At 43.6% G+C, this 26,598-nt stretch overlaps 1 protein-coding gene across 1 annotated transcript; it reads left to right on the top strand.

Annotated features, from left to right (window-relative positions):
• The first annotated feature begins 8,974 nt into the window (after positions 1-8,974).
• On the top strand, positions 8,975-24,843 carry KCTD7 (potassium channel tetramerization domain containing 7). Its single transcript, XM_083174038.1, has 4 exons — positions 8,975-9,399; positions 14,666-14,835; positions 19,181-19,359; positions 23,993-24,843. Exons 1-4 carry the CDS (start codon positions 9,184-9,186, stop codon positions 24,367-24,369), a joined length of 942 nt encoding a protein of 313 aa, XP_083030164.1. The 5' UTR covers positions 8,975-9,183; the 3' UTR covers positions 24,370-24,843.
• Positions 24,844-26,598: the final 1,755 nt, after the last annotated feature.

Raw genomic sequence — 26,598 nt, 5'->3', positions numbered from 1 at the left:
GGCTAGTGGTTTAATACTGTTCACCTTTGAGTTCCTATGTGTGCTGCATGTGCAGTACCAATGAACAGTCACGTGTGTACATGCGTTGTTCACAGGCCGCCGATGAATCGGCCACCCACGTGTTCTATAATGTATTTGCAAGGTTGCACTCGGGTTTCGCTATACGCAGTAATTGCGCCTAAATGTGGAATAAATCCCTTAACTCCGTCCGAAAGTTACGTATCAAGATGCGAAATAAATCCCGCACTTAATCCGTAAATCACGTACAAAGATGCGAAAATTTCCCGATATGGGCACGTGCGCGCGCACCTTGCGTAATACACAATAGACGCTTTACGTTACTGCAAAAGGCCCAGGACTTGTCGCCACGTGGCGGAGTCCCTGTTTTTGCAGTAACTAACAATAAACAGTTATAGTTTTGCACAGAGGGGATCCTCTATGTACTATAATAAACACAAACTCCACGTGTGCGAACCTTATCGCACGTGGTACATATACTATAATAAACAAGCAGCCCAAGACACTATACCCCGTTAAACTACTTGTGGCAGGCAGAAGTACAGTTTACTAAACACTTAGGTATGATATGCTTTAAAACACGTGGCTTTCACTTATTGTACTCCTGGTTCAGCGCTAGCACTTCCCGAACCCCGCACCGCCGCTGACTCGGCCTATCCAGCAATGGAAACAAATAAATACTTCCACCCTTTTGCTGGTATAGGTCGGGCCGCACGCCTGGTACTGAGTTCTGGACTGTGGAGCGGACGGACGAGGCCTCAATTGTTAATGGCGATTAAATATGACCAGAGAGACAATAAGTGAAAAGCGCAGGTTACGTAATAAGCCCGCAACCTGCGTACCCTTTATACCTAACTACGTGCGAACAAAACGTAGCGCAGCGTAGCGTACCTTGTATTGTATATTGTACACCAAGAACCAATACCTTAATAAGAGATTCCTTCGCAGTAATTTGTCTCTAATCTGCGAATATACCTTTATGGACAGTGTCCGTAATATACCTTTATCGCAAAATGCGAATAACAGACACAAACCACAGTATAGAAGTAAGGAGATAAGAACTCCATAAAAAGGTTGTATTTAAGTCCCTAATGGACAACATGGGGTTACAGGAATAGAGGATACAGGTTTAACAAGTGATACAATATGCTAACAATGAATACTAAACAGGCTCTGCTAAGGGGAAAGAATACAGATACAAGACACAACCAGCCAACTATACAATAAGTATAAATACCGTTAATGCAACCATTACCCGTCTCATCAAATATGCGAAGTGCAGTCCGGTCAGAGCTCACTATCGTTCAGGGCTGAACTATAGTCCGGTAGAAAAGTCATGGGAAGGTAGATGTGCCGAAGAGACCCTGGCTGCTCTGGGTCGCCTATCTTATAGGGTCAGAAAGGGGAGGTCAAAGGCCGTTCTCATTGGTCGGAGGTCGTATGTCAGTTCAGCTGTGATTGGGGGGTTAGATGCTGCACCTGGTCTGAATAGGTGCAGGGGAGTGAACTTTAAGAGTCCTTTGTTTGATGGTTTCGGCGTCAGCAGGGATAAGAACTGGTTTCATCTAGTTTCCTTTGTTACCTACTTTCAACAGAAACTGTCTCTGGAATATGGATTATGTCCATAACTATCGGGCAGTGTATATTGCGAAATATTCGCAATGACCGGAATACTTCACATAATGAACTGAACGGAACGGTACTAAACACGATACAGACAGATGGGTGCAGGGCTAACTAAGCTATGTGTGGCGTTCTAAACCTTTAACTATATTTCATTTCGTGTAAGTGTGTTATTATGAATTTATGTGTGATAGTATGTCTACTCTTCTGGTCCACTTTGTCACACATACTCGGGTATGGAAACTTTATTTGCGCAACTCTGCGAACCAAAATGGCGGCCATACTATCACAAAATGGCGTGTGTGCACCTAGACTTCCACAAGGCATATACAGTAAGATGAGTGATTTATCAGATAAGTGGTATGATTAGAGCTAGCGTGCCTCCCTCAGCACAGTGCTCACACCAGACCATACTTGCCTACTCTCCTGCATTCTGCAGGAGACTCCCTGAAATAGCAGCAATCTCCCTCTCTCCCTCATTAGTCTAGCAATCTCCCTCATTTCACCCAGCCCACATTAAACTGTTAAATTTTTTGGGTAAAAAAGGAATTAGACAGATATTTACATTGAATCATCAGCGCCATTTCCCAGTATCTCTTACTAACTGCTTTGGGGCTTTGGAGATTCCTCTCAGATGTAGCAGTACACACCCACGCTTCTAGATGCAACGTTCACAATCTCTTTTCACAATCTCTCCTTATATGGAACTAGACACGCCCTTTAGGTAGAGCCTGATACGCCCCCGCAATGGGGTGCTGTGCAAAATTCTCCTGCTAACTATAATCTCCCTGAAATTAGTTTTCAAAAGTAGACAAGTATGCACCAGACACACACATATCATATTTTCAGCTCCATGTGCACATCCCTGCATCTCACCTACTGCAGTACCAATTTTGACCTTAGTGGGCAGTGAAGAACATTAACCTTTTTCTTACTGAATTTGTCACTTATTAAAATTGTCACTGCTCAGCTCCCTTTTGTCATAGATGAAAGTACACCTACATCTTCCTCAACATATGCTCTATAAAACTGTCAAAATCTCATTTAATCTTGAGATTAGCCTGGACAGACAGACAGACAGACAGATGCCTATCAGTGACAATATTTTATATATAAAGAGATTTTACATACTGTCAGGGTCGGGGCTACCTGCTCAGCAAGGTATGCAGAGCAGGGAGCTATTGTTCTGGAGACGGCCTGATTAAAGGTTCTAGGTGCCCAGGGATAATACACATGTAGCTCCCCTTGTAATGCTGCTAAACACACGTGTATGGGAGCTCAGAGACTCACCAGCCATATTGCTCATGTGCATGTAATGAAGGTTATACAACTGGCATGTAGAATCTACTGTTTGTGGCATGTGAAGGAGACTTTGGCCCCCATTTATCATTGATCGCATTTACAATGCGATCTGGGCGGAATATTACCGCCCAGGATCGCATTGTAAAATGCGATCATTTTGCCCCAATGTATCAACTGCCAGGGCACATGGACAGGGCTCCGAAAGGAGCTCGTCCCTGCGATGCTTGGAGCCGGAAGCTGGGGGGTCTGCGCATGCGCAGTTATGCGCTGACCCCCCCGCGACCCCGCTTACCGCACTGCCGCTCGGGCAGTGCGATATGAAGCCATAATCTACAATGGGCTATCGCCACATCAGAATGGCGATAGCCCAGGGCTGCGATGCCGGGCTGCCTGATGTTGATACATCGGGCAGATTCGCATCCCCCATAGAAACTTATGGGGGATGTGGCCGGCGGCGCTGCAGGGGGGGGGGGATCGCAGCAGGGATCGGAGATTCCTGCTGCGGTCCCCTTTAATACATTTAGGTGATACTTAATATTTGCGGTTAACCCCCGAAAATGGATGTTTTCGGGGATTTAGCCGCAAGTATTGCTTGATAAATGGGCCCCCAAGGCTTTAGGAACTGTTGCATAATGTACATAAAGTCTTGGTTCCATCAGTAAGCTATATTGGCACAGGCATCTGGCAGTCGCATTAATATCAGTTATAAGTACATCGGGCAGGTGATAGCTAAGAAGAATAGAATACATTATGCCTCAATTTTATTCCTCGCATGTCAAATGCATGTGTCCCCTTTCCCCCCAGTCCTGATGCAGTGTAATCAGCCTATTGGTTAATTAGGCACTGGCGGGAGAGGAGCTCTCCCATACCTCCCAACTTGTGGGTATACGAATTAGGGACACAGGGAGGCGCGCCGGACATTTTTGGGGTGTGACCTAATTAAAGGGGTGTGGCCTATGCTTGCAGCTCCCCCATGAGGCCATGCCCACATTCTGACGCTATGGGAGCATGACCCAGAGGCTCTATTCCCTTTCTGTGCACAGCGTTTATTCCCCACTGCTCAGCAGCCGACAGGGGGATTCCCTACAGCCCCCCTCGCCGCGGGACACTGCTGGCTGCAGGAGGGATGCGGGAATGTCCCCGAAAACTAGGACATTCCCACAGTAATCGGGACTGTTGGGAGGTATGCTCTCCCATTCTAATACCCTGTTGCTGTGCACTGTTGTTGCCGGCTGCCGCAGCCTGTGCCTTTCTCTTGGGGCCAGATGCACTAACCTTCAAAAGTGATCAAATGGAGAGTGATAAACAACCAACCAATCAGCCATGTCACAGACTGTGTTTGAAATATTTCAGGCAGGAGCTTATTGGTTGGTTGTTTATCACTCTCCATTTTATCACTTTTGAAGCTTAGTGCATCTGGCCCACTGTGTGAGCGACAGGCGGCAGCATGATCTCCTGTCTTAGGGCCCTTCTTTCTTCTCCCTGCTCCTGTCAGGCTAAATGACAGACAGGCAGCAGCATCGTGCCCCTTTCCACCGCTGTCTCCCTTCTTAAGTGAAGACTTCAACCCTCCCCTCTCTCATAGAAGTAGCCTGGCAGCCCTTACCAGGGGCAAATGCAGGATTTTCGGAAGGGGGTTTCCAGAGGGGTGGAGCAAAGCACGGAGATGGACGCTTAGGTGACCCAGTATATGCCGGGTCAGTTAAAGTATTATAGATAGACCAAATGTATATTAATAATAATAATTAAAAAAAAAATAATAATAATAATAATAATAATATATATATATATATATATATATATATATATATATTTATATATATAGAAAGCACTTACCCCCTCGCAGAAAGGATTGGAGCCGGCACACGGTAGTAGGTGAAGAAAAAAAGGGTTTATTGCAATTACATCATTGCACAAAGAGACAGCTGCTGACCTGACAGCCGTTTCAACTGTATGTGAGCAGTTTTCATCAGAGGTGAAAGTCGTTTCTGCGAGGGGGTAAGTGCTTTCTATTAACCACATTATGTGCCTGGCACCGGAACAGTTTTATCTTTAACCAGAGTGCCAACCTGAGAACCCAACTGTCTATATATATATATATATATATATATATATATATATATATATATATATATATATATATATATATACAGTGCTATTTTTCAGCAGGAACCAGCAGGAACTCAGTTCCTGAACCTCTAATTAAATATGACATCATCAGGAACTAAAAATGTACTTTCCATAAGATAAGTTTTATTTTAAAGTCACCTGTGAGTGCCTTTGTTTCTAAATACAATATATACATCTATCTCTCCCTCCCTCTCTTTATTATACATATTATTTTTTATTTAATTGATCCAACCCCAGACCTGGAGTTCCTGGACCTATTTTTCCAGAAAAATAGTACTGTATATATATATATACACACATACAGGGGTGTCAACAGCAGTGTAGACCCCTGGGCATAGCAATGTATTGGGGCACCTACCGATCCTCCAGCGGTACGGGTGGGGGAAGCTTTGATGTCCCGCGGGTGGTAGGGGGTATTATATCAACCGCTCAGCATGTAGGGCCTGGATCAGTAATTTCCACTAATTACCCATTTACTGCACAGATGGTGAGAGATGGGGTGGGAGAAGGGGGCATTGGGCTGAATGAAGGGGCCCTGATACATATGTACCTTCCAGGGTGGTAGAGGATGTTTAATATGCAGAGGAGGGGTGTATAGTGCAGTGGGCTTATTATTCATAATTTTCTGGTGGGAGGACAGCTTGCTTGGCTGCAGATATCTCCAGTTCCCAGAAAAAGATTTCTTAGATTTTAATGGATTTAAAAACTAGAGAATCCCACCTACCAAATTATATTGGGGACTGGGGGATCAGAGTTCAGAGGCAGAGCAATCTGCCAACGAGAATATAAAACTACATACCAGGTGTGTGGAGCTGGAGCAGTAACCAGCTGCGAGAAGGCTGATATCTCTGGTTCTGGGAAAAGTAGAGACAAGCTTATAGTGTCCTTCAAAGGGGGAGAGTCCCAGCTTTTGGAATATACCCTCAGAAAAGCTCTACGTCAGACAGAGCCTGAAATATCTGACTGGGAAAAGCAATTAATAGGCTTGAATGGGGACCACTGCTTTGAAGTCAGATATCTCCGGTTCCCAAAGGACGATTTTTAAAATTCTTATATCCATGGAAAGAGGGGACCCTCAGCTTTCAGACTAGGTCCCTTAGACTCCTGGGGGGGGGGGGTTGGGTTTCTGGGTACTCAGAACCCCCCCCCCTGCGTGCACTACTGCTTACCTTTGCTCTGCTGAGCATGTTGCACATGTGACTGGGCACTGAAACAGCCAATAGTCATGGACAGAGGAGACTGCAGCACTAAAAACAGTCACACTTGTAAAGTCTCAGGTATGTGATGTGTCCCCGCATACTGTAGTTATATAGTCATTGCTCTAATTAAAGTTACACTATGCTGGAAATGTTAATGTATGCTTGTGGTGAACGTCAATTTGTGCTGGCGGGAGTGAAATGTTGATGTGTCCTGGGGAGGGGGTAAGTGACATGTTTTTGTATTCTGGGGAGATTGGCATGTTTTGTATGCAGGGTGGGGGGCACATGTCAATCAATGTGTGCTGAGGGTTGGAGTGCTACACTGTCATCTGTTCGCAGCTGATGCATCCTCTGACCCCTGGACCCACTGTAATGGTAGTTCAGTGGGGGGAGTGGGGTGCCGGGTAGCAGCAGTGTAGTGTGTGAGGAGGGTTGGTGCAGGGTAGCAATGATAGTGTGTGCGGGGAGGGGGTGCAGGATAGCGGCGGTAGTGCAATGTGTGCACAGAGGGATGCAGGGTAGCAGCAGTTGTGTAGTGTGTATGGGTAGTGGGGTGTGGGCAGTGTAGTGGCTGTGGTGTATTGTGTGAGTGGTAGCACCGATGCAGTGTGTGTGTGCTGTATTTTTAGGAGGGCACCGAATTTATAGTTTGCCGGAGTGCGCCAAACACCCTAGCACTGGCCCTGCATACTGTAGTTACGGAATCATTGCTTTAATTAAAGTTACACTGTGCTGAAAAATGTATATTTGTAGAGCTGGGACAGTGACTACTATTGTTCCAATGTATAAGGTGTTTTTGAGAAGCAGAATATCATGACAGGCCACTGGTACAATAGACCTTTACAATAATACTGTCACCTGTTGTGTGGATGTATGGAGATGGAAAGGAAAGCATTCTGGAGATCTAGTATAACACTGAAACCATTACTATGAAGGAATGTCATGCAAACTCTGTATACAGAATGTTATCGGTTTTGATTAAAAGGTATGTATTGGGATCCCAGGGCTTTGTATGCCGACGGTCAGACAGAAGCATTATGATGGTTAGGGTGTCTACACCTTTTGGTTCATGATGTTAACCCTACCTGAATTCTAACCATAAACCTACCCCCTACCTGCATTCCAACCCAGACCCCACAGCCTATTTTCTAACCCTCCCCCTTAGTGCCTAACCCTTACTTACCACCAGCAGCCTAATGCTAACCTTGACCTCCCCTTCAACCTAAACCTACCCTCTCTCTGGTGCCTAAACCCTCCCCCTTGCAGCCTAACCCTAACTAACATACGATTGGGATACCTACAGTTGGAACTCCCGCACCGACACTGCTAGTGATAGCAATATCCTGGTGCTGATCCTCTGTCCAGTGTCCATATTCTGGAGTTGGTATACCGATTGCCGGCATCCGACAGCTGGTGTGCTAACTGGATCCCTTTTGAAAAGTTGTTCAGCACTTTTACATTTAATACTGGTCTGAATTACGCAACTGATTTTTAAATTAAAATTTATTTTCATGTGGAAGTTGTGACTGAGCAGATCTTTAAAACAGAGTTTTCAAACTTTTTATTTATTTTCCAGACCTGATTGCATAGTGGACGATTATCAATACACTGCGTATGCATATGGTTCACAGTATGCATGTGCGAGGCTGTGCTGCAATGAAATCCTGCACACCGTTCACAAGGTGACTGACAGGAAGTAGGCGTCTGCAGGTGGAAAACAGACGTTTAGTGGGAGTGCTAAGAAAAATGCAGGCGTGCCTAAGCAACGCTGGGAATGACTAGAAAAGCACTAGGCCTGCCTAAGCATTTAGGGGCAAGGTATGTGATATCAGCTCCAGGAAGCATATGCCTTTTTCTATCACACCGCCGACTAAGTCTCTGGGTGCTCCGAGCCTGCCTTGAATTGTGCCCAGTGTAAAAATCAGTCGATGGTAACCTGTTACAATGGGCAGTCGATGGTAAGCCTGTTACAATGGGATTTTGACATATTTGCAGTGGATGTGTAGCCATACACATCCATTCACACAGAAATCCCATTGATTTGCAAGGCGGGATTTCACTCTAGTGGACGGCTTCTAAACTGAACTCTGGCTGAATTACCCCCATTGTGGCTATAGGGCAGAGCAGCTAACACCATGACATTAGCTAATGGGGCCACGGCCATGCTCTTGAAATGTAAGCTGTCTGGGGCTTAGCAAATGGTTCCAAATCGCAGTCCTCGCTGCAAACAATGTGGATGGTTGCACAGTATGCGTAGTTAGTTTGCAAATACATCAGATTTATCTTATATCCATTTCTTAGATATCAGCTAAATATAGATCATGCAAAAAAGTGCTGTTTCCATGGGATTTTATAGAGAACAAACCTTAAATCATCCTGCTGCTCACACAGCCCTGTCATTACCCCAAATCCAGAATCTGTAGTCGGCACCTAACCAAGACCTAACTGAATCCAAGCATGGAACCTAACACTTTACATAATACATATGAGCTATGGGATGACAAATACACCTATTCCCTATAAGTGTATGTAATAGTCGCACATTGGGGGAACTGTACATGGGTGCAACAATGGCCTTTAGTTTGGACTGGAAAAACAGCCTAGGGTGGGAAGGAATGAGGTGGCTGCAGCGATGGTGACCAGACACAGTGACACTGACAGATAATAAGTGACACCACGTGATTTGCAGGGGAGAATGAGATCCCACCCCTGTGATGTCAGAGGACTTGCTAGGAACCTCTGGGGTGATCATATGCCAGATGCAATTAGATAATAACAGCACAGAGAGCTACCTTGCCTGCCACCAAAGTGTGTGTGTATTTATATATAGCAATTATTTATCCTGACACCCTGCCATGCAAGTCCTTCCTCTTCCTGCACTCATCCCCAGCAGCAGCGGCACGGTGTGTGTATGGTAGCGGTGCCCTCCCTATCCGTCACTACTGAGCCACGGCTGGCAGAGACAGGCAGCAGCGGCATGGTGGTAGTGTCGGGGTCGCTGGAAGACCGAGGGAACGCCAATGATGCCATGTCGGGTTCTGATGCTGAAGATGAGCTGATTGAGCCTTCCACGCCCACCCCGGGCAGCGGCGCCTTCTCCCTGCACGGCAATCTGCACCCGCTGCAGGTAGGTGACGTGCCCAGAGCTGGGGCAGCTGTGTGTGTGTTTTGGCTGCCAGGCTGGCCCGGGCCGGACCTATAGCAAGCAGGGGGAGAAAGCCAAATTCCAAGTCTCCCACAGCAGCCTCCTCCCCACTGCAGCTGCTGCTGCACTGATTGGTTGTACTCGGTGCCCGCACACAGGGATTGGCGCCTCCATCTGCCCATCATCTAAGCTCTGACTGCTGAAGGGCACTGTGTGTGTGATGGTGAAACTGTACCACTCTGACACTTGTTACTGTACAGTTATCCTGTAATAAGGCGTTGCTATTTACAGACATGTACAGTGGGCTACAGACGCATGTACAGTATGTTGTATGACACTCCACTAGGCATTGTTGATGGAACGGTGTATTTTTAATACTACATTTTAATGCACAATTACTGTACTTTATATGAACTCAATGGTTAGATCATACCAACATTTCTTTTTTATAAGAACATTCTTGCCTTACAGTGAGAACTTCTTTTGTATGTTTCATAAATGGCATTAGTCAGCCATAGCCCGGTGTTCAATGAATAATTTACTTTATTTATTGTAGTCTACAATGTATTATGGATATAGGTGCAATTTACCACTTAAACTCATTACTAATTCAGTTTTAATTTCATGATGTTAAAAGAGCAGAATGTGACAAATGTCCAAGGGAGAGATTATTTTTTTTGTAACCACTTGTGTATGTATATATATATATATATATATATATATATATATATATATATATATATATATATATATATATATATATATATATATATATATATATATATATATATAATATAATAATGTCATGTCTTTAGGAATTGTAATATATTTCTCTGTTTAATGTCTCTCATTCAACTAACTACTTACCACCCATCGCCCACCCCTTTCCCACCACATATGCTCAGGATGTCCTGGAAACTCAGCCTGTCGAATTCATTCCAATGAAAACAGCCTGGAACAATATTCCTGGCTTTTAGCTGATAACCTCTAACATAGAGCTGCAGTTACAGGGCACCTTCCAGCTTGCTGCATTGAGGAAAGATGTGCTGCTAGGCATTTGTCCTCACCTGATGAAGAGATACTACGTTTATAATGAAAAATGTTGAAGGTGACATTACAAGTGCAACAACGTGGTTAGCTTTCTGTAAATGCCATTACTACATGTGTAATTCTACCTTACATTTCCACAAGCTTACCTGTACACAGTAGTAAACACAGTGAACAGAACATTCTAACCACTTAAAAATAAGCCTATTGAACATGCCAACACTTGAATCATTGCTAGAGATAATACAACTGCGATTCTCTATCTGACCATGCCATATTTAGGTAGATGTATGAAGCAGTAAAAAGAGTGAAATAAGTCAGTGGATATTTGCCTATGGCAACCAATCAGCTGCTACTTATCATTTTAAAGAATGCACTTGATGAATGTTACTTCATGCTGATTGGTTGCCATGGTCAACTTCTCCACTGGCTCATGTCTTCACTATTTTCACTGCTTCATACATTTCCCCCTAAAGCCGATATTCTATTACCCACAATAGTGTGCCGTGGCTGTTTTCACTACTGATGTTTTACCAGGGGTAATTGGATACCCCCTTAATATTGTCTTGACATCAAGTACCATAAGGATATAGGGGTTTATTCAATTAGAGTTGGAAACTGCCATTTGTCAGAAAACATTAGTTTTCGACTTTTTTTAAGTCAATTCCATATTTTGACCTATAAAAATTGTTTTTGTCTGACAGTTAAGAATGCTCCTGTCAGAAAACACGTGGATTGGCGGAATAGCCACCAATTTGCGTGCTTATGTTGGAAACAGGGCCAAATTCATCAGGTTTTGGCCTGTTTCTGATAATCTCAATCCGACATCTCTGATGGGCGTCCCCCCGGCCAGGCTCCTCTTTCCTGCCATTGCTCCTCAGCCGGAAGCCTGCTACAGGCTAAGTGCGGCTCCCTCCAGCAGCTCCCTCTGATTTCACACATGGGGAGCTGCTGATCAGACAAATCTGACAGAAGGATTTGGGTCAAATCCAACAGTCGGATTTGCTCGCTCATTGAATAGGACAAATGCATTTCGGAATGAATCTGACTCTTATTGACTACACACCATAGTTTTAATTGAACTGTTATATTTTCTATTTAAATAGTTATATTCAATAAATGTACAATTTCAGTGCATAAAAAAAACACATAGGGCCAGATGTATCAAGCTTCAAAAAGTGATAAAATGGAGAGTGATAAACAACCAGCCAATCAGCTCCTACCTCTCATCTTTCAAACCCAGCCTACAACATGACAGGTAGAAGCTGATTTGGCTGGCTGTTTTTCACTCTCCATTTCATCGCTTTTTGAAGCTTGATACATCTGGCCAATAGAGTTAGACAAAACAGAAATGCAGCCTGAATGGAGGAATTAATCTATGGCCTCAGAATTGTGGTTTTATGTACGGTATGTTTCCAGATGCACATACACAAGATACATGCAATTTAAAATCCAGCACATATTGCTCTTTTTCTTCCTTTTTTACTGTTATGTGGGGTACACACCAGGACGATATGTCCCAAAACAAGTCAATTTAGATACAATCTCGACCGATTGTATGTAAATTGGCCATGTTTTGGGCCATTTCAGTGTCCTTTTGATGCAAACCTGATCCGATGCGCGGCCCCGTGGGTCCGTCGGTCTTTTATGAGATCCTACCTGCTGCAGGTAGGATCTCAGAACCGACCATTGCAGTGGGTGGGGGTCGTGATCGGATCGCAATCACATCAGCTGCATTTTCGCGGCGTGTCGGCGGCGCCATCAGCTTGTGAGCGCTCGTACGTTCCTCTGACGACCCTCTCACGAGCACCATCGTCCTGATGTGTACTGGGCATTACTGTCTACAATGTGTTTGCTCCACAGCAAAGTAGTTAAATGGTTATTATTAGGCCAGGTTATCCTAATGGCTTTAACATACAAAACACCCAATGTTGTAAAGTTTAATTTCAAAGTTAAATTTTAACTTTCATTTTAAGTTAATAAAAAAATATATGTATCCAGAAGATTAGAGGTAATAGGAGAGTAAAGAAAAGCAGTGAAGAGAATCGAGGGAGGTTGATATATTCAACCGATTATCCATTTACATTATTTATCGGGTACCCACTGCAACCAACCAGCTCCTAAGTGTCTATTTTTAAAATCAGCTTGTAATATGGAAGCTGATTGGCTGGTATTTTATCACTCTCCACTTTATCACTTTTCAAGGCTTAATATATCTGACTGATAATCACTTTCCCCTTTATCACAATGTATAGTACATCTGGCCCTTAATTACTTTCAGTAGGATGATTCTGGACGGATGATTGTGTAACACAAAAGATATTTACATTGAAGTACATAAACTGTTTCTACATTTTATTCACTACAGTAAACCTTCTGGAATTAATACAATTAAATTAAACTCTATGTGAATCAGGTGTAAAATGACTAAGATGGGCGTTCTATTGAAGATGGGATGTGACCCATTGCAACCAATCAGATTCTACTTCTTGTTTATTAAGCACCTTCTAGAAGATAGTTTCTCATCTTCAACAGAACTCCTATCTTTATAAACCCATCAGAGTTCCAGAAAGACGCAGACGCAGAAAGATGCAGAGTCTACTATAGTGAATTGTTTTATCCTGTTGTACATTTTCCACTAACAAAGTATTTAAGAAGGACAGAAAACAAAAAATATGCTTGGTATGCCAACTGATCATGTACAAACCGAAAACAAATTCCTAGTATACGCAAGTATACCTGGCCAATAAAGCTGATTCTGATTCTGACTTGCCAATATCCTGTGCATCACACAGATAATGACACACACTCACACAGACTCAAATTGACAGACACATTTGGCCAAATGTAATAGGCTGTAATTTTTTGGTCAAAATTTAATAAAATGCGATTTGCAGTAAAAATTCCACATTTTGCTGTGACCAAAGATTTGCACATCAAAAATTGCGTCCAGATGTTTTCTTATTGAAAACATAGAAACTCCCACATGCAATAGGGTGCAATTTTTTTTAATCGCACACCTAACATGACTAAAAAATTGCCCCAAACTAGGCTTGCAAGAAGCATCATGCACAAATCAGTGAGATCCGTGAATGCTTCTGTCTGGAAAGTGTGTAAGTCCCAGCAAGCCTACACCGCATGCAGGCACTTGAATAACCACAATTACCTGCATGCATTAAAGAAGCCACTGGGACTTGTAGTTCCACTGCACAACAAATACTAAAATAAAGACACACACTGTAGAAAATAAACGTTGATTACATACATGCACTCCCAGACACATACATACTTACCTTTGTTCCCATGTAAAGTCTGTCCTCTTGTCCAGTAGAAATACGTTATGGACCTGTGGAAAAAAAATGTATACTCCCCTACTTCCGGGGTAGATTGGTCCTCTTGGATCCAAGTAGCATCCAATGGGTTAAAAAAACCAAAACTAAATAACTTGTACCAGCCACCCAAGCAGCAACATGTGTGTTTATACATGCAGCTCCTCCCCGAAACAGAAGGAGAATCCCACTGACTCCCCTCAGCCAATCAGGACGAGCCCCAATGAGCTGTTCACCTCCCATAGAAGCCTATGTTATGAAATTAATATGGGCTCCAATGGCGGCTCCCAGCATAGGAGCCTATGTTATGAAAATAACAAGGGCTCATATGATGGGAGCCAGCAAATCAGCCTGACCGCAAAGTTTATTGGGGTCACCTTTGTGGTTTCCTTCAATTAACTTGATGATTTGCCCGTTCCAATCATGGTAGCCCCTGTTATTCTCATGAAATTGCTTCCCATGGTGAGAATCACCATAGGAGGCGATGTTATTTTCATAACATAGGCTTCTATGGGGGGCGAACAGTCTATCAGGCGCACAGCTCCTCTAGAGCTCACACTTGATTGGCAGAGGGTAGTCCCATTGACTGATGTCAGTGAGATTTTCCTTCAGTTTTGGGGTGGAGTTGTATGTGTAAACAAGGACTCAGAGTTTGAAGAGACACACATATCTTATTCACAGCACTTATTTCTAAACCACTCACATGCTGTATTAGATAAAGATATATCTGTTTGTTTATACAATTTTAGAGCCCCATAATTATATTATTTCTGTTTAGATACAATGCGCATCTTTATAAAAATGCCTTATTACAAAACCCCAGTCCAAATCCCATTACTGGCTGAAAATATGCACTGGTTTTGTTTCTGCAGCTTCCTGAAGTAATTCCTCTAAATGTGGGAGGGATGTGCTTCACCACCAGGCTGTCAACACTTCAGAGGTATGAGGACACCATGTTGTCTGCCATGTTTAGCGGGCGTCATCACATTCCAACAGATGCTGAGGGCAGATACTTCATTGATAGAGATGGAACATGCTTTGGGTAAGACCAAGTGGCCCAATATGCAGGGCGACATTTTCTATCTCCTCTGTTGTTTTGCACATGCTGTTGTTCGTGCACACGTGTGGTTACTCACTTGCCAGCCACATTGCACAGTTTGTGCATGCAGTAATTTAAATAGGAAGTATACATTAAAAACAGGCTCAGCAACTCTAGAACTAGTTTAGGGAAATTGCTGTTCTATGGGTAATTATACATATAAATATACTAGTATATTAATTGGCTACTTAATGTAGTGTACCTATGTGTGTGTGCTTGTATACTAGGGAACTATAGGGTCTATGTAGGGAACTATGGGGTCTATGTACTAAAGGGGTGTACACACGGGGTGATTCTTCTAAGTGATGTTGACTACATCATTAAAATCCCTTAGAAGGGTTCCTTGAATTGCCCTGTGTGTACACAGTGAGCGATAGCGATGCACGGCCCCACAGAGTTGCTGTCGCCCAGCCAAATAGACACTGCAGGCAAGAATATTTTTTGTGTAGACCTGCAGTGTTTATTCGGCTGCACACACCTGTGGATTATCATCAGCAACGGCTTGGCGATTTTGACTAAGTAAAATCGCCCATCCTCCAGCCCGTATGTACAACCCTTAAGCCTCAGAGAAAGATATACCAGGGCGGAGATAAAATACCAGCCAATCTGCTCTTAACTGTCATTTTTCAAACACAGTCTATAACATGGCAGTTAAGCTTAATACATAGACCCCTTAATTTGTAAGCTCCAATAGGAAAGGGACTTAATGTGAATACGAAATATATGTCCAGTGCTGCTTAACTTGTGCAATATATAAAAATAACAATGACAATAAATGTTAATTAGCAGTATATAAAGCGAACAGTAGATCCCTTTCAATTAATTAGTTTATTTGACCAATAGATGGGTCATCACCATAATGCAGGGGTGGGGAACCTCAGGCCCAGGGGCCGTATGAGGCCCCTGTAGCCGGTCTGAGTGGCCCGCCCACCCACCCGGCGGATTTGCCAGGAATCCAGTACAGGGGAATTCTTGCAAGAGGTCAGTAGTTCTCACGAGATTCCTCTTAATCAACAGCAGCCAGAGTCTGTCAGTCCTATTCAGCGGCAGCCGCTGGAGCGTGGGACGGCTGCAGCAAGACAATTTGTATGAGAAATTTTTACATATGGTCCCTGAAGGATTTATTCCCCATACAAACGACCCTTGGCACAAAAAAGGTTCCCCACCCCTAAATGAATTAACTCAGGCATGTCCAAACTGTGGCCCTCCAGCTGTTGTAAAACTACATATCCCAGCATTCCTTGCCATAGTTCTTGCATTCCCTAATAGAAAAACTCTCGCAAGGCATTATGGGACTTGTGGTTTCATCTGGAGGGCCATAGTTTGGACATGCCTGAATTAACTAAAACACTAGGCCCCTCCACCTGGCAAATGCTGGGTCCAATGTACTAGTATAAAAATCATAATTAAAACTACAATTGTATTCATGATGCAGGTTTATGTAACCTAAATTTTTGATTGGCTTAATTAATAATGAATTGCCTCCTTCTTTTTGAGTATGCTTAGATCTTTAACCTTATTGCTTTCCTTACTTATGCCATTTTCTCCAGCCCCTTGCAAAAGTACCTCTCTGCTCTACCCACAGTTAAGGTGCAGGCTTCAGCCAGAGAGGATTTTGTGTTTAGTTTATCTGTGTATGCATACATGTGTGGCTTTATTTACTGACATGCATAAATGTGTGGCGTTATTTACTGACATGCATATATGTGTGGCGTTATTTACTCACATGCATAAATGTGTGGCGTTATTTACTCACATGCATAAATGTGTGGCGTTATTTACTGACATGCATAAATGTGTGGCGTTATTTACTGAAATGTTTATACTCTTTTGTATCCAGCTTTTTACTATAATTTGTATGCACTTAAGGCCCAATTCAGATCTGCACGCAGGGCTGTGAATTCATTTCCCTGACGATTATCGAATGACCACGTATGCGCACGATACGCTGTGCGCATGCGCAAGTTGTTCATGTGAAGACAGCCAGAGGTTTTTCTGAGTTCCCAGAAAACAACTTACCCTCAACAGAAGAGAGAGGCCAGAGCACATCATTATTGTTATGCCCTGCGAGTCTGCGACCCTTCTGCAAATTTTTACAATTTGCAGGTGAACATCCCATATTGGCCCCAACCCCTCCCGATCAGCAAATGATGACAATTTATCGTGAGGGTATCATGCTGCTGTAGGTAACAAAGAGTGTGTGCCTGTACTTACAGTATATGTTTGTATGTATCTAGTATATATATATATATATTACCAGGGGCACCGACATGGTAACATGATGGGTTATGGCCAACAGAAGAGTGTGTGGCCACACACCTGTAAAAAATTGTTAGCAGGTGCACCGGTGCCTAAACCAGGGTGTGGGTGGGATTGTACACTCACACAGGGCGAGAGGATAGGCTGCTGCTGCAGCTGCTTCTCTCTCCCCAGCAATGAGTAGCATTTACTGGCTGGGGAGAAAGGCTGTGCTGGAGCGTCTCTCTCTCTCTCTTACTGCCCTGCTCTCTGCAGCAGGGTAGGAGGTAGTGGGCCCCAAGCCCCTCCACCAGACCCGGTCCTGAATAAAGAGTACATGCTGACCCCCCTCTTGGTGTCAATATAATAACGTAAACGCAGGAACCCCGCACAACCCAGCACGACAGCAGAATATCACAAGGACAATGTCTTCGTGAAAATGAGGTTTATTTCCCCCGAAATCCTGAAGTAATAAACGTCATTGTCCTTGTGAAATTCTGCTGTAGTGCTGTGCTGAGCAGGCTTCCAACCCTCCAACCCTTTATTTATTGGCTTCTGCAAATACACACAGGCAGTTGTTATGATCATCGAAGACTGACAAACCTATCTGTTATTCTCTCTCTCTCTCTCTCTCTCTCCCTCCCTCTCTTTGGGCCTTATTCTAGTTCACTCTTTCTGACAAAATCCTTTCTTAGATGGACAAAACCATGTGCACTGCAGGGGGGCAGATGTAAAATGTGACGGTTAAGAATCGCCGTCAGGGGCAGCGAGCCCCTGCGGCATTGAATACGGTGAGAGAGGGATGGCAGCGAATGCTCCAGCCCTCCGGAACACGGCGACTGTGCAGCGAATCCTAAACAGGTATTCTCATTGAATACTGCCCTGAGAAATAACCCAGGTTGGTCCAGCTTGTCCTGGCAAATTAGCAGGCCAAATGCTTGTCCTGACATTTCATCTTCTGTGTGATAGCGGTACCTACTGTAGCTAGAGCAGGGATCCACCCAGTGTTCCTAAAGCAGGGTCCAAAATGGTATTATTGTGTTTGGGGTCTCGTATAACGCTTTTAATCTTTCTTATTTCATCAAATCAAGATTTTTTATTTTTTTTTATTTTGTTCTTATAAAGTGTTTAGTTTCATGTAATTCTCACAGGCCAGTTTAATTGTTACATAATTACAGTAATAAACAGACTTGTCAGGACTTGCAGATGTTTGTCTAATCTCTGGTGCTCTAGAGTAGGCATTTTCATTTCTGGTGATATTGAAAGTCAAACTGACTGCATGAAGGTACACCCTTGGTACAGTACCCGTCTGCGCCATATTTGTCAATATTTGTTGCTGCTTCTCCATGTGAAGCCTTGGGAGAAGTAGTAGCTGACAAGAACAGGGCTGGCACATCATTAGTCCACGCCTCATGGACCATTATGCTCCCTGTACAGCCCATTTCACCAGTAAGAGGGTGGAATTACTGTCAAAGGAGTCCAAGGGAACAGCTCAATACAAACAAAACATGCAACATCTATTTCATAGTCTATCTTGGTATTTGGGTGACAGTGCTCAGGTCGAAAGTCAATATGTTGGCACCAAAAGGTCAACATACACTAGGTCGACATTGACAAAAGGTTGGCATTGGTGAAATGCCGACACACGCAAAAAGTCCACATCCCAAATTTGACACATGAAGAGGTCAACATGACTTTTTCATGCTTTACGATCCACATGGACTGGGTTGGGAACGTTCGAGTGTGCCGAGCACAGCAAGGCATTAGGGGCTGCTTACCGTTATCGCTATGGCCCCTATACACGGAGCAATGTAGGGGCATTTCTGAGCAATCTAGTGAGATCGCTTAGGAAATGCCTCAAAATCGCTACGTGTGTAGGCCCCGTTAATCTGGCCATTGTCCTTTTTACAGTGTTCCATTATTTGAAGTTTATCCTCCCGGTAGCTGATCTTGTGGTGAACTTCCCCATTTTTCATTTTACGTAACAATTTTTGGTCATCAATGTACCGTGATTGTTTTCATTAATATTGATGAACATTTGTATTTTTAGGGACATTCTAAACTTTTTGCGCTGTAGTGAACTTCCTTCACAAGACCGTGTGAAAATGGTGTACAAGGAGGCTCAGTACTACTCAATTGGGCCTCTGCTTGACCTTTTGGACAAAATGCAGCCGCTTACAGGAGAGAAAGTGAGACAAGCTTTTCTGGACTTAATGCCTTATTACAAAGGTAAGAACAGGGATAGACCTATTCACGGATCTCACTTAAAAATTTTCTTCTCTGATATACAGGTTAGCCATAATTAAACTTCCTACATTCAAACTGTCTGTAGCTTGATCTTACAGCCATAGGGGGAAATTCTCTAAACTAAAAATGCTGCATTTTGGGATGCTCTAAGCAACCCCCGCTGGGTTACCGTGGCAGGTTGCATTGCCAGAGAAATCTGGCGATGCCCCATAGAAGCCTATGGGCTTCTACCGCAACCCACCGCCGCCCCGCCCCCCTCACCTGTGTCAGGGCAGCAGAGAGCTGTGCTACCTGGACATGTGACCTTCTTCCCTGCACTAGGATCCTCTTCCGGGTGCAGGGAGGAGAAGAGCCCAAAACAGCAGCAGCGCCATTTAAGGGAGGGAGCCACCGGGACCCGCTGGGACCCGGCGACTCTCACTGCAAAGGACAGCTCTTAACGCGTTAAGAGCAGTCCTTTGCCATAATTATCACATGTGTTAGAACATATGTGATAATTATGTATGCCAAAGGGGGGCGGAGCTGGGCCGCGATTGTTAGAGAATCTCCTACTAATTAGGACAAAGCAGGGGCAAAAAGTAGCCAATAGGGGGAATATGGTGCTTTACAATGTGCAAATGGCATGGGTCTAAATCTCAGACACCTTGGCAGAGTCATGTAGCAGTGCATGATGAGGCAGAGAAATTTAGATTTGAAAAAGGTGTGTCCAAACTGAAATCAGGCCCTATACCCCGAGTCAGTGGTTCTCACACTTTTGAATCACAGCACCCTATAGTGTCAGCATTATTTTTACAGAACCCCTTGACCCAATGTTTGTTTTTGTGAAATATAGCGAAAATCATTCAATTAAAATGTCAGGTCAGTAATGTGGTGGTGGACATGGTTGCGCTTCTATTTTCCACACATTTTTTAATTGACAGCCACCAGCAATGGTTTTGCCATTGACCATTAATAATTGGATCTGGTCCCGGACCACCACCCCTGTAACTGGCCTGTGGCATCCTAGGTTGCCATGACACCCAGTTTAGGGACCATTGCCCCAAGTGTGATATTTAAATTTGCTGCATTTCATTTTTCGACCACCAGATGGCACCTTGACACACTTATTCTAGGGATGTCACATGAATGAAATTTACAGATGTATCCTGCTTTTTGTAGCGTGCTGTAGCAGGATTGCGATGTGAATGCAAAGTGGCATGCTGAGAGTGGTTGCATCGGTATACGGTCGTTCGACAGCACTAAGGTCAACATGCATCAAGGTTGACATGTCTAAAGGTCGACATAGGGTTAGGTCTACAGGGTCATTAGGTCAACACATGCATTAGGTTGACATGGGGTTAGGTCGACAGACAAAAGGTTGACATGGGGTTTTTCACTTTTAGCTGACATGTGCCGACAGGCGGTATTTCAAGCCCTACCATCCACTAGGGCGTGGAGGGAGAATAAAGCAGTGCCCGAAGCATTGCAAGCGCAGCAAGCCATGTGAGGGAACGCAGTGCTATGTTCCAGTGTCCATGTCGACAATGTCGACATTCAGGACAAAAAAATAACCCCCCATGTTCACCTTGCCCATGTCGTCCTAATGCATGTGTCAACCTAACCCAATGTCAACCTTCAGACATGTCGACCTTGGTACATGTTGACCTTCAGTGGTCGACCCAATGCATGTCGACCTTTGTGCTGTCGACCCTTGCATCAGATCCCGGTTCTATTAAAGTGAATGGGAGCCGGGCGCATTCAAGTTTATGGCATAGACTTGAATAGATCGCACATGCCTTGCTGTGCCACACTGTCCTTGCTGGGATCCATACACTAATAAAAGGACACCTCTGTATGCAGCTCATTCATACTGTGGTGTGTGAATGAAATGACTGCATGCACATCCCATCAGCAGTATCTGGTAACGTGGTCTGTCTTCCACTGTAACTGGGAGCCCAAGAGTCCAGGGTCCATGTGCTGGGTGTGGATCAAATGGTCAACAGTGTCAAGGCCGACAGTCAGTAGGTCAACACTAAAAGTCGACATGCACCAGGTGGACATTGACAAAAGATTGAGACAATCAATAGGTTTACCATGAAAATGTGAACACATGAAAAACTTAACATGAGGTTTCCACGTCTTTTTGGTGTCAATGTCACCTCATGAGCACATGGACCTCCAAATAATGTACCACCACGTACCCTCATATGGCGTGCTTTGCTCATATGGTGTGAACCTATGATACTAATGGTATCCGGACTGATCATAGAATGACTTTAGGTCGACAGTCAAAAGGTCAACAGTAAAAAGGTCGACAGGGTTTAAAGGTCGACATGGTCTAAAGCATACCTCCCAACTGTCACAATTTTAGAGGGACAGTCCCGATTTTCGGGTCCTGTCCCGCTGTCCCACCCGCGGCAGGCATTGTCCCGCTGCGGGGGGTGGCAGTTGGGAGACCCCCCAATCTAGTAGAATAGACGCTGTGCGCATGCGCACAGCGTCTATTCTCGTATGAAAATGAGGTCGCGGCTAATTAGCATAAGCCACGCCCTCATTTGCATACGCCCCACCCCCTTTTAGTGTCCCTATTTCTTCAAGTCTAAAGTTGGGAGGTATGTCTAAAGGTCGACAGCGAAAAGGTCAACATGGTTTAAAGTTCGACAGACAATAGGTCGACATGATCAAAAGGTCGGCATGGAAAAGGTTGAATGCATTTTTTGACAAACTTTTGAGCTGACATGTGCCGACAGGCGGTATTTCATGCCCTACCATCCACTAGGGGGTGGAGGGAGAATAAAAAGTGTGCTGAGCGCAGCGAGGCACCATGCCTGAAGCATGGCGAACGCAGCAAGCTATGCGAGGGGATGGGGTACACTTAGACAGTGTCCATGTCGACCTATGTCGACATAAACACCCCAAAAACATTAAGAACTAATGTCGACCCTTTTCCATGTCGACCTGTTTGATGTCGAACTTTTGACCCTGTCAACCTTTTTACCTGTCTACCATTTATACCATAATCGGTACTAATACCCCCCATTCTATTATATATACACCTTGTTTTATGAGATTATCGCAGGGAGGTACAGGGTTGAAGTGAGCTCATTTGTCAGGGGCATGCCTTGCTGTGCTGTGGGGCAAGCTATCATTTCATCTTTACATATTTAATGATTTTTTTGAACCACTGTGCATTTTGTAAATAATAATAATAATAAAAACAAGTAGCATATAGAACCACTCTAAATCTGGACAAAATGATCTGGTACCATTATAACAGGGAGATAATGAGCATGTAGGCTCCCATATGAGGGATAGCCAGTCCCAGGGCTAAACAGAAGATGTTATGGTGTGTATACACGGTGAGACCTGGTTTTTGGATCAATTTGTACTATTCAATTTGTACTATTTCATTTCTCTACTGCTTTTCGATTTTCACTTTTTGACATTAGATTTAATGTAATCGTGCCTGGAAAGTCTACTTTTATATTTGATTTATACTTCACGGGAGCACGCATCAATATCAAATTTGCATCAAATGTTGCAAAAAAAACCCATTTGATTTCCATTCAATATGGAATCAATTTGAACTAGATAGTCAAAATCAAAGGAAAAGTCTCACCGTGTGTACATAGTATAAGTCTCTCCCTGAAAGAACTGTGGGTCCTACGGCAGTTAGTAAGAATGGGAATCCTGAAGTGGCACTTTTGCCAGCACAGTGGTCTAAGTCTATCAGAACAAAGTCTCCCAGTCATTGCACCAAATTACTTTAAAAACGTTATTTAAATAAAGATTTACTAGAACCCTTGTTTAACACTGATTTCAATGGTTCCCAAACTGTGTGCCGTGGTACCCTGGTGTGCCTTGGAAGACTTGCAGGGGTCATTAACATTCATTAACAGGGGAACCTCATGGTTTCATGCATCATTGTTAATACTGGACCCTGTTCTATTATACACACTGAGCAGCGGGCCAGTAAGAGGTTTGGTGGGGCTAAGTGGGCCACACTGAGGCTAGGATCTTTGTCCTGGAACCAAGCAGAAAAAAACAAAAACAAAAAGGAGAACCATTGTATATCCACCATGTACGGCAATACTATCATTGATGCTTAATGAGATCGCTGAGGCCTGTGAACATCCGGTTGTGATAGTGATCAGGTGCCTCATTTTCGGATGCAGCACTCGCAGAAGTATGAAGGTGGTGTATTTTTTATCCTGCAGACACCTCCTGCAGCATTAGCATATTAGTGGTATGGTATTACACAAGCACTTCCCTGAGGCTGAGCAATACAGTACAGCAATGAATCAGCCCATAGCTAGATATTCCAGATCTGTGTGATAGGGGCAGATTTATTAAGCTTGGAGAAGAGAAAAACTGGAGATAAAGAGGAGAAAAGGTAAAAGGAGACAAAGCACCAGCCAATCAGCTGTGTTTGAAAAAGACAGTTGGGAGATGATTGGCTGGTGCTTGTTCTCCTTTTACCTTTTCTCCACTTTATCTCCAGTTTATCTCTTCTCCAAGCTTAATGAAACTGCATAGACACTTTACGAAGATGCTTAGATAATGAGCTTAACATTTTACAAAATGCAAATGTCAATGAATTTCTGTCTACCTTATGATTTGCAACTATCTTTCAAAGATCACTTGGAGCGTATTATTGAGATTGGGAAACTACGAGCTATTCAGAGGAAGGCACGAATCGCCAAGTTGAAGGTCTGCGTCTTCAAGGAAGAGATGCCCATAACTCCTTATGAGTGCCCACAATTCAACACACTACGTTTTGAGAGGAGCGAGAATGAGTCTAAGCACTTTGAGCACCAGTGCGATGTGGACGTGTCTTTTGGACCCTGGGAAGCAGTGGCTGACGTGTACGACCTGCTGCACTGTATAGTTACTGATCTCTCAGAGAGAGGCATCGCTGTGGAACACCAGTGCATTGGGGTGTGTGACAAACATCTCGTTAATCACTACTATTGCAAACGCCCTATTTATGAATTCAAAATCACTTGGTGGTGAAATACTGCTGCCGCTGACAATCAACGAACAGGACCAAATGTTATTAAAATGTTTTCTAAGACCAAAAAACTTCTGATGCGTACTGGAGGCGACAATGCTAATTCATGACATAAGAACAAGGTTTATTACATTGACCTACATCTCCAAACTTACTAATCTTGGAGAATGTTTACTGCACTTACACCCCAAGGTATGAGGGTTTGATTTGACATCCAAGTTACTATTTTTATTAATATCGGTGAGTAAAACAAACATATCACATACACTTTGGTGTATCTGGGCGTTGGAGGAGCAATCAACCTTTATTATAATTAAAATAAATGATCATTATATAAGTAATGTGGTGTACTATGTAATTGAATGTTTAATGGTATACTAATACTTATATGAAATCAGAAGTATAACCCAAGTAGAGACAAAACAAATTTAAATAAAAGGATTGTATATTTTAGGATATTAAAACGATGACTTCTAGGTAGAGATTCCTCCATTATTTACTTTGTATTTATGCAGATTATTTTGATTTGTTTTTAAATTGAATGTATATGTTTATATTATATTTACTATTGCCTAACATTATTGAATGTATATTATTGAAAGTATATAAATTAACTATATATTGGTAGTTAATTATCATCTCTGTAGGAGGGAAGAAGCTACTCCGAATTAGGGCCTTATTCAGGTTGGCTCGCAAAATCAAAATCTGAATTGTAAAGATAAAGCAGGCAGTATGTACTCTGCACAGAAACAAAATAACTCACCCAAATCTAACTCTCTCTGCACATGTTACATCTGCCCCCCTGCAGCGCACATGGTTTTGTCCATTGCTATTGCAAACCAACCAAAATCACCCCCCTAGTGACATAACTGGTAACGATAAGGGACCCACATTTATGTTTGTACACAAATGCATACTGAGCTGCGTTTTTCTAGGTGACAGTAGCTGCTAATCATCACAAGTGATGCTGCTGACCATGAAATAATATAGTCCCCCTCTGGAGCCATTGCAAAGCATACTTATATGCACCACTGATGCAATAACAAGAGACATTGGGCCTAATTCAACTGTGTTAAACTGAAACTAACTATTTGTTATCCGGGTGGGCTTAACAGTGTGTAATGATTTATGCTGGTTCCTAGGGGCCGCTGGTGACAAGTGACAAACTGTGCAGGAGATTATATAGACATTGAAGGCCTGATTCACACGCAATGCCGATATTCATGTAGGTGTAGGAACGTTTATTTGCATCTGCACATGTGCACAACATTATGAAAACCCCTACAGCGCATGTGTTAAGGTACTGGTTTCATCCGTTCAGACAGTAACAGAAATGGGCAGCAATAGGCAATGAGGAAGAGGCTCAAAGTGAATGCATAGAGCTTTTGTGAGGGAGATGTACTAAGCTTTGGAGGTATATAAAGAAGACAGAGATGAGGTACCAACCAATCAGCTCCTAACCTATGTTACTGGCTGTGTTTGAAAAATGACAGGAGCTGATTGGTTGGTAGCTTATCTCAATAAAGGCTTTGATTCATCTCCCCCTGTCTCAAAGCCGTGTTATGGGGGTATCATGGGCATGTCTGTGACATTACCTGCCATGAACGTTGCCTGATTGTCAATCACTTTGGATGCGAATCCTCACTGCGATCGCCGTCACAAGACCATCGCGGCACATGCAGTGCGATTTAATATCGCAGTGCATCCATCTCTGAACCAGGTCGTCTGTATCATGAAGTTGGGAAATGCACACAGGTAGGTGACATACATTAAAAAAACTTTTTCTGCCGGGGTTTACATTTCATCAATAAACCTTAGGGCAGTGGTTCCCAAACTGTGCGCCGTGGCACCCAGGGGTGCATTGGGTTGGTAGTCCAGGACAATTTACATTTTTAATGGTCAATTTAATAGGCAAACCAGTATCTGTACAGATGGAGCCCCTCTCATTCATTGCCGGTGCTTGTCCCCGCTGGCGAGCGTTGGCGGAGAGGGACTCCATTAGTCGTCCCAGTCAGTCGGTGGCTGGATGGCAGGACCCTGCCCGTCTCTGCTTCAAGGAGATGGGCAGGGTTAGGGGGGGGAAGGCGGACAGCAGCAGGGAGCTCCGTCGGATGGCTGGAGATTCTATCGCCAGCCCCTGCAAGCATGAGAGGGGCTCCATTTGTACCTTCCATTCCTAATACTGTATATGTGGTCAAACAGAAGCAAAACATGTCCCTCACCACATATCT

This window comes from Crinia signifera, chromosome 2, assembly GCF_055691185.1.
Source record: "Crinia signifera chromosome 2, ASM5569118v1, whole genome shotgun sequence".
Classification (NCBI taxonomy): domain Eukaryota; kingdom Metazoa; phylum Chordata; class Amphibia; order Anura; family Myobatrachidae; genus Crinia; species Crinia signifera.
The sequence above is the reverse complement of the archived record's forward strand: the minus strand, read 5'-3'. Positions and strand labels throughout refer to the sequence as shown.